The sequence below is a fragment of the Excalfactoria chinensis genome, chromosome 1, assembly GCF_039878825.1.
Source record: "Excalfactoria chinensis isolate bCotChi1 chromosome 1, bCotChi1.hap2, whole genome shotgun sequence".
NCBI classification, from domain to species: domain Eukaryota; kingdom Metazoa; phylum Chordata; class Aves; order Galliformes; family Phasianidae; genus Excalfactoria; species Excalfactoria chinensis.
Window position 1 is genome coordinate 169,450,226 of NC_092825.1, and position 8,845 is coordinate 169,459,070.

Here is an 8,845-nt window from a genome sequence, read left to right on the forward strand (position 1 = left end):
CAAGGTTGGAAAAGACCTAAAAGATCGTCCAGTCCAACCGTTCACCAATAGTTCCCACTAAACCATGTCCCTCAACACAACATCCAAAACTTCAAGCAAGTCTGGGATACAGATATTTCCCACTGTCACATGCTATGCAATACGTCTAGCACCTGAGCTTAGGCAAAGATGGTCAGCCTGCCACTTCACTTGCATGAATTGTCCCTCAGCCTTTACAGTAAATTAAAACCTGCAAAATATTGAATTTTTATGCTGTTACATGGAACTCATTTTACTTTTTCATAATTAAAATTAAGTAAATTAAGTATTTACATCTGTCACTATCTTTTTTTTTTTTTTTTTTTTTTTTTAAATAATTGAAACACCATGAATTTCAATAATCGCCTCAGAGTATTTTATTTTCATTAAGTTCTTTTTCCTACTGGTTGTGTATTTATCTATATACAGACAGATAAGTGGATTTACTCTCTGAGAACCTTTTCAGATGTTTTAAACGTTTGTTTCTGAAAATCCTTTAAAAAAGCTTTTTCTTTTCACGGTTCACCATGTGTGCTTTCATAAGATGTATTATTGGGCAGAGAACTTATCTGTGGACAAAAGGGAAGCACAACTTATATATGGACACAAAAAATCAGTCTAATTAAAGTGTTAGAAGTCACATCCAAGCACACTGATTTATTCTTGTTTTCCTATTCCCTTTTATTCCTGAAACCTGTGTCATCTGCCTCCATGAGGCTACACTCCCATAGCCACTGTGTTTTGTGAATCCAGTTCTGGGCCTCCCTTCTCCATTGTTTGACATTTTCATTTGAGGATCATCGGATAACTTCTGGTTAGATCACTGTCAGTTATGTAACAGTAGATGTTATATTGCACAGTTCCACACAGCTAAACTAAAGGTAAAAGTTATTCTTTAAGTTAATTCAATAAACTCAACTCCACACAAATCCTGAGCTCCATTTTGTTAGGTCTATGCAAAGCCTGTGGCCTTTCCCTAGTGATGGCACAATCCTAACACTGAGCCTAATTCTATGATGTCTTGATCAAAGTGCAGACACAGTAACAATTCTGCTGAAGTATGTAAGAAATAGAGGTTTTAGTAGTCAGTGATAGACACCATGCAGAGCTGCGTGTGATATACAATGTATTAAATACAAAATCAGGGCTAATTCTTTTGTAATTCTTCTGCAGCTGAAGGAAAAGCACCAGTACATGAACTTCCATGAAGTACAACGTGAAGTAAATTAGAATCAGGCATAGTCAAGCTTGTCTCTAGTATGTACAAAAACAGCAGGTAAAATTCAAAGCCACTAACATATAGAACCAATTAGACTGATTTGGAGCATTACAGTAGCAAATTCATACACTTATATTGTGTATTTTATAAGCAGACAATTGATTTCTAATTAGTGTCATAATAATTCACACGGAAACTAATGATTTGATGTATTTTGTGAAACCAGATACCAGCTAGTGAAGTGACCAACACTCATTCACAAAGAGGAAGAGATCAGTAATCCCAGAGGATTCTGATAATCCATTTGGGAAGCCATTAATTAACTTTTCCTAATTTTGCCAATTAATAAATGGAGCTAAACAAGGTAAAGACAGTTCAATATACTTCATCAGAAGCAGCTTCCCACTGTAAGAGTTAGAACAGAAATTATTTTTCTTTATTTGTAGTCATGTAAGATAACATATAAGGAAGACTGACCTAGGAACTTAGCTCTTTTTGCTGCATGCTGCATTTAGGAAGGCAGTATGTGTTCTCCTTTAATTTAGTCCTTTTTATTTCTTTAAGAAATGTAACTCAAACATCGATCTATGCAAATCTATGTATCTTAAAGAAGTTTACATGAATGTTCAGTTCTGTGTGGGTGCTTTAACTCTGAGTAAATAAACTGCCAGATTGTATCATACCATCGATTTTATTTAAAGTGTGTATAAATTCATTATACTGAGGCTAAAAAACATATATGTATGGAAAACCATACCGACCTCCCCTCCACTCCCGAAAATGAAAAGAAAAAGGGGGTGATTCTCAGATCCCATCTTTTTGTCTGAAAGTAGTAGTGTTTCCATCGGGAAGGAAAAGAATAAGAATTTACGCTGTTCTGGAAGATTTCACATTAGGAGGGGAAGCTGTCAAATTAATCAACTACAAATCAACATTTAAGAAATTTCTCCTCCCCTGAAACATCAACAAAAAAGACAAGCTGAGGGTAGACCTGGTTCCAGGCAATTTATAGGAATGCTTGAGTAGCCTGACCCTCACAGTTTAAGCACTGAATTGTAAATTGTGTATCCAACTGCTTGAGTGGAATCCAGAATTCTGACCCTGTGAATAACCTACCATAAAAACGTCCTTTGCAATAGTGCTCTTAAGGAAAATATACAGAAGTGATGCAGGAAGGACTGCTGAGATAAATGCTTTGGAATAGTTTCAGACCAGTTGTTATATGCACATTCCTGAACTACTGAGGTTGCATTACTTCAAATCAAGCTCTGTGACTGTGGGACACTGGGGGGATTTGAAATGCTTTATGTAGAGTTTAAGCTGCCAGATAGTTTCTGGAAGCTGAATGGTAGACTCTCAGACTATCAAAGCACAATGTCTTGGTTTCAACAAAGCACTATGAGGATGGTCAGCACGTTGGAACTAACAACCAGAACTGGGTGCCACCACAAGCTTCCAGACACAACACTTTACACCAGTATTTCCCCTGAGTCAGAGAAGTGCAAGAACTAGTCATGTGGCTCAGCTTTGCCCTTGCTGTCAGTCTGCACTGTTCAGCTCTTGGCAGAACTATACTTTGAGGCTCTTCATACCCTTGAAGAGGAAGACAAGAAACTTAGCAAGGTCTGTAGCTCTTGGTTGCAGACATCAGCTGGTACTGTTTTAACATTGGTAATAGCCTAAATATGGGAGAGAAGTTTCCTGGAGAAAAAATATCCCTACACATAAACACTGAGGATAAGTAGATAAATCCTTCTTTGGTGTATACACATATTAGACGCAATTTCTGAAACCTGTTCTCACTGTCTGGGAAACTGAGTGCCAGGGCCAGCGTGTTTACAGAATCCAAAGAACCTGTACTTTAGGACAGGACTGAAGAGATCATTTTTTATTTTGCTTAAAGCCTTTCTAATTAGAGTCATTAAGGTTTATTTTATTTATTTATTTATTTTTTCACAAGCATATAAAGTAAGTAGTATAAAATATTATTATAAGTAGCTTCGATTAATATTTGTTAAAGAGGACTATTTTCTGCTGTGATCACTTGGGAGCTGAAATAAAGGTCAGCTAGACAATTTCTGAGGATGAGAGGCTAATTCAAATATTGCCTAATATAGTGATGTGGAGTCTATCCCAAGCCACAGTGGATAAATTTCCAAATAACTGTACTAATTGGTTAGTCACCCTTCACTGCTGGCACTTTTGATAATCTCAAAGAATTTCATTTACAACCAAGTTGCAATTCATAGAACAGCTGAAAATAAGGCCTTTGATTAATATCTTGCACTTTCATCCTATGAGGAAAATAGTGTGAAAATATTGATTAAACTCAGTGCCAGCCCTGAATTAGATCTATCTATCTGTAACTGTCATTACAATCAGATAATGTTGGGCTCTGAGAAAGAAACCATTGATTTTTAGCAAGTCTAGATGCTGTATAGTGAATGGGCTGCTCAGGGAAGAAAGTCTGCAGTGAAAGCTTGTGGTTTTAGCTGAGAAGGTTCTAAGAGTTCATCTGTTCCTTGTAAAATCTAGTTTGAGATTGTGGAGATGAGAGGAGAAAAGCTTCTCTGTGGAGGTCTCTGCAAACTCTCACACAATATGAAAAGAAGATCGTTGTGTTTTGCTCATAAAGTTGACAGCCTGGAAAATGGATTATGACACTCAAACCATATGGTAAACAAAGACCACCACAGAAGTTCAAAGGCAAAAACATGGTTACACTTACAGCCATCTGATTATTTCCCATATTATTATATGATATATAATATAATATAATATAATATAATATAATATAATATAATATAATATAATATAATATAATATAATATAATATAATATAATATAATATAATATAATATAATATAATATAATATAATATAATATAATTCACATAGTTCACATTTGTTTCTTGTTGAAGTTGATTTGCTGCTTTGGGACCAATTTTGGTTTTGAATTTAGTTCCCTTTCTGGTACATGATTTTCTGAATGCTGACACTGGTTTTCAGGGAATGTGTTTATTTGGGCCTTCTTCTCAGCTGATCTCAGCAGATCTAGAATCTCAGAATCATTTCAGTTGGAAGGGACCCTTAAAGGTCATCTCGTTTGACTCCCCTTGAAGTTGGTGATGCTCTTAATGTAGACTGGCTGGGGATCCTGGCCAAGGATTTTCTAGATATCATGTAATACTTTGAATTCATTTTTAAATTTGAGCTCACATAGGACCAATCTCTTCCATAGAAATGTGTCTGCACTGTGTTTTGTAGCTTTTTATGTCTCTTCGTTTCCTTTTTTCCTAGGCTTTTGAAAAAGGAAGAAAATTTTATTTTTATCCCTCGTTCCCGTGAAGAGCTTCCAGAAAACTTTCCAAAGGAAATTCCTGGGATCTGTTACTTCCTCGAGGTCAGAAGTGGTCAGAAGCAGCCAAAACCCTCCATCACATCTGCCAGAGTGAGAAAAGTTTCTTACAACATTGGCACCATGTTCCTCCGGGAGACCAGCCTATGAGGCCTGCTGCAGATCAAAGACTCGTCAAAAAGCACAAGCCCAGAATTGGGTCATGCCAGGGGAGTTGGAGGTTCTTTCTATTTCACTGCCTTGTTCTGAACAAGCAGTAAAAGCTTCATGTAATGTCAGGCAATAATCATTTTAAAGGTGGGTGACTGCTGTAGGTAATCAGAGTGGAGATGATAGTGAAAAAAGCATTTAAACAAAATACTTCCACTTCCAGAGGAATTTCATTAGTAAACTTGAGTCTGGCCCCTTTATGACAAACAAACACAAACAAAATGAAAAACCAACTCTCACAGTAGAGGTTGGTTTTGTTTTGTGCAGAAAGGGTGATGGTTCTCTGTAGATTTGCACCAGCTAAGCAGAATTGAGAGTCAGTTCTGATTATGCATTCCTACATTCAATGTGTTCTTCAGTACGGTAATGATGTTTTTTAACTTTATGAACAAACATTTCATACATGTACTGTAGAGTTGTTGTAACCTTCCTGGCAGGAGGAATTACAATTCAGTACAAATGTTGTAGGGATTTTACCTATTTTTATACATATTTCACTTTCTGGATAATTACATTCCACATACTGTAAGCTGAGTAAGCCTAGATAGCTTTTCAGAAGAAGCTACTGTATATTTCGTATATTCTACCTATCAAAGCTTATTGTTATACAAATGGGAAAAAGTCATTTTTTTGACTTTTTTTTTTTGGCATCAGAAAAATCAGTATTTTAAAGAAAAAAACCCACCACTTTGGTAAACCTCTTTACCTGATGTTTATGCTAAACATTAGATGAGCATTGTCTTGCTAATACAAAATAATGTTCAGTATTTGTCCTACAGTGCTGTGTTTCCAGTCTTTTCAGGACAAAGCAAACAAAATGTGAAAGAACAATCTGTTAACAAACAGAAAAGTTTTGTTGTAAACAGTGGGGCTTTTTTTTTTTCTTTTCTGCAACAAATTGTCATCCAAATGAATATTTGGTAGAAGTCCTTACTCTGAGAGCGTCCAGCAAATTCTAGAAGCACTCTGGGTACTGGTTTTCCAGTTTTTTTAGAAGGACTTCTGCTCCTGCTCTAAAAATCCTATCTGCTATGGAAGATGCTCATTTGGAAATTTCCTCTGTGGTGGATTGGATAAAAGCTTTATCTCATGTAGACCAAAAAATACTGAAAAGGGAAAGAAAATGATGTCTCAGATTTAATGAAAATGCCGGTTGAAGATTTAGAGCAGTCTCTAATGTTAATTAAATGAATAATTAAAAAAAATAAATAAAAAGCAACACCAAAAAACAAAACAAAACAAAACAGGCCCAATTCCTGGTTAAATTTAAAATAGTTTTGTTTTCTTCAGTGAAACCAACTGAAACAAGAAGCAAGATGTAAATCTGTCCTCCCAGTAGACATGTTTTCAGTCAGTGTTTATTTCTCAGGCTTTCCTTTGCAGAAGTAACGGCAGTCAGTTTTCTTTTCTATGTGTACTTCCCTTTTGGTCCTACTGAATTGAGCCAACATTTTTCTAGTCTTGTAAATTGTTAGAAAACAGTAATGCAGTGATTTCAAATTGGCTTAGAAGTACAATGGCCTGATCAAAGCTCAAAGAAATCAAAGACAAAACTCTCAACAGCTCAACACTTCTGTAATTCAAACCAGAAGTTTGGGCTTTACTTATGGATTTAGTTATCAAATCTTGAAGCACCTTTTGAAAATTAGTGAATAACATTCTCCACGTGTCCAAATTATCCAGTTATACCTTTCTGCAGAGGGAATGACAGTGCTCCTTTATTTCTCTTTCACTCTCATTAGGTTAGGAACAATTCATCCTGTTACAGAAAAAAAATTCACGCTTCCTTCCTATGAAGCCTGCCTTTATAAGAAAGGACTATTCTGAACCTATGCAGACTTCATCAGGTAGAAGAAACATGAATTGTGCAAGTTGTTTTCTTGCTGAGAGGGTATCTGTATGGGCATGGCAGAACTAGATGATCTATGAGGTCTCTTCCAATCCAAACCATCCTAACATATGATTCTATGAATATTACTTAAATAGAAATTCCCTTGTTTTTCAGAGGATCGCTGATGTTAAAAATTTCTTCCATAGTAATACAGCATCCTTGGGATTGGAGGAGTTTATCTTCTACCTACCTTGATAAACAGCATCTGCAGCTGTGCTCTATGTCTGAAAAATGACTTGATGAAAACTGCTTGGGCTTGAGGTTGTAGAATTTCCACCCAAACCACTGACTCAAGAATTTTCTGCATCAAATGGCAAGATATTTTACATCTGTTAGCTACATCACAGGATGTAGTGTTTATTTCTTCTTTCTGGTGAACAGCAGTGAGACCTGCAAGAATTAAATATGGAGCAAAGTTCCAGTTCAGTCATGGGAACTGGAACACTGCTTCTGAGCTAATAAAGCTGTGGTTATGATGTCATTACCCAGTTCCCTGGAGTGATTATTTTTTTTTCCCTAGCAATACAATTCTTTTCTAATCAATACATCAAGATTTCTTTGTGACTTTACTGGCACATCCTTGTTGTTCAGTAGGTGTTAATGTCAGATTACTAATCTCTCTGGCCAAATTCTGTTTCTTTTCTCACCACCCACAGTCCTCTGTGATGAGAACAAATGAAGAGGTTCATACCAAAAGCATATTGCTCAATATCCTGTCTCTCACAGTTGCTAATAGGAAATGCCTAGGTTTATCCTGCGGGTGATTTTGGTGGATCCATGGAAACGTTTTAATGAGAAATGATGGTTAAAAGCTAATTCAGCTATTACACTGAAGAGCCAAGAGAAGAAAAAATAATTGTTGCACCATCCTCATTCTCTCCAGATACAGTTTGTTTGATAAGGGAATTTGTAAACACAGAGATTACAGCAAAAGAACAAAAATTGGAGTTAGCAGAACCATGGAGACAAAGATGGCTCCTCAAACTGGAGCAGATTTACAGATATACAGTCACTGTTTTTTATGTTTCTGTAAAGGTAACATGCCCAAAATTTCAGCACTGATGCTACGTATTGTGCTGCTTGCTTCTGTGTTATGACAGTTTAAGTTAATAGAGAAGTGTAGGCTTTCTAGAGGCACTTGATCGGTGTGAGAAAAGTGTGAAGCATTCTCAGCATTGTTTAACTTAGTAGCTGCATCTGCTTCCTGCAGTATTAGGTTGTGAACTTATTAGTTGGACACCTGTATGAAGTGAAATGTAGTTTATTAGCAAGGTTAATGCTGTGAAGTTGGTAAGATCATTGTCAGACTCAGCATTTGTCCAACAGAACTTCATTTTAGTGATAGAGAAAATGTTCTCATTTGTCTGACATTGTTTTCCTGAATAAAAGGTTTTTCAGGGGAGGGTGTGTGGGCCCAAGCTGGGGTTATTGGTCTCTGCCACAGCCTGGTTCTGTGCAGCTTCTCCCTGATCCAGGTTCAGACAGACTGGAGACGATGGGCTGACCACAGAGGCAGACCCATAGGCCGACTTGTCTTACAGAAGTCATGAGGCCTAAGTAAACAGAAGCAACAGTTATTCCCCCAGGGCACCTTTTAGAGGTTTTCTGTCAGATTTCTCCATCTGCTTGAAGCTCTCTGTCACACAGGCTTTTCTGTGATGAAGGGCAGAGAGGTCAGGAACACAGGGTAAAGGAAATTGTAGAGAAGTGGATTACATTTTGTTCAGTATCACTCTACCAATACCTACGGTACAAAGACAAAAGCCACTGCATGGGAGAGTTACTGCAAAGACTGAATTCTAATAGTGTGGTTGTCTTGCAGAGTCCCACAGGGTTTTGCTCTTTTAATTCCAAAGAGCTCGTAGTTGTTAAATGCGGTTGTGGTTTTGACTTCACTGCTCATTCCCACATCCATTTTCATATCTCAGTCTTCTCAGAAAGGCTTTGTGGGGCCTGGAAGCATGCCTCTGCAAACAGAAAACCATCTTGTATGGAACTGCTTATGCTGAAGAGGAAATACTTGCAGTTTGTCACTAGCTGGTCCTATTGAGGTTCATCTGTATGCAGAGGCAATTTCACAGTGATGTCTCCTCCTGTGTTCGTGGTGCTCCTGTGCCTGCAGAGACATCCAGTGTATAACCACCTTTTCT

The 8,845-nt window shown here is 37.2% G+C and overlaps 1 protein-coding gene across 1 annotated transcript in view; it reads left to right on the top strand.

Annotated features, from left to right (window-relative positions):
* GUCY1A2 (guanylate cyclase 1 soluble subunit alpha 2) overlaps positions 1-8,087 on the top strand; it is a 129,590-nt gene extending 121,503 nt beyond the window's left edge. The window contains exon 8 of the mRNA XM_072326656.1: positions 4,537-8,087. Within this exon, the coding sequence (XP_072182757.1) occupies positions 4,537-4,744 (208 nt within the window). The 3' untranslated portion in view covers positions 4,745-8,087. The remainder of the gene's footprint in view (positions 1-4,536) is intronic.
* The last annotated feature ends 758 nt before the right edge of the window (positions 8,088-8,845 follow it).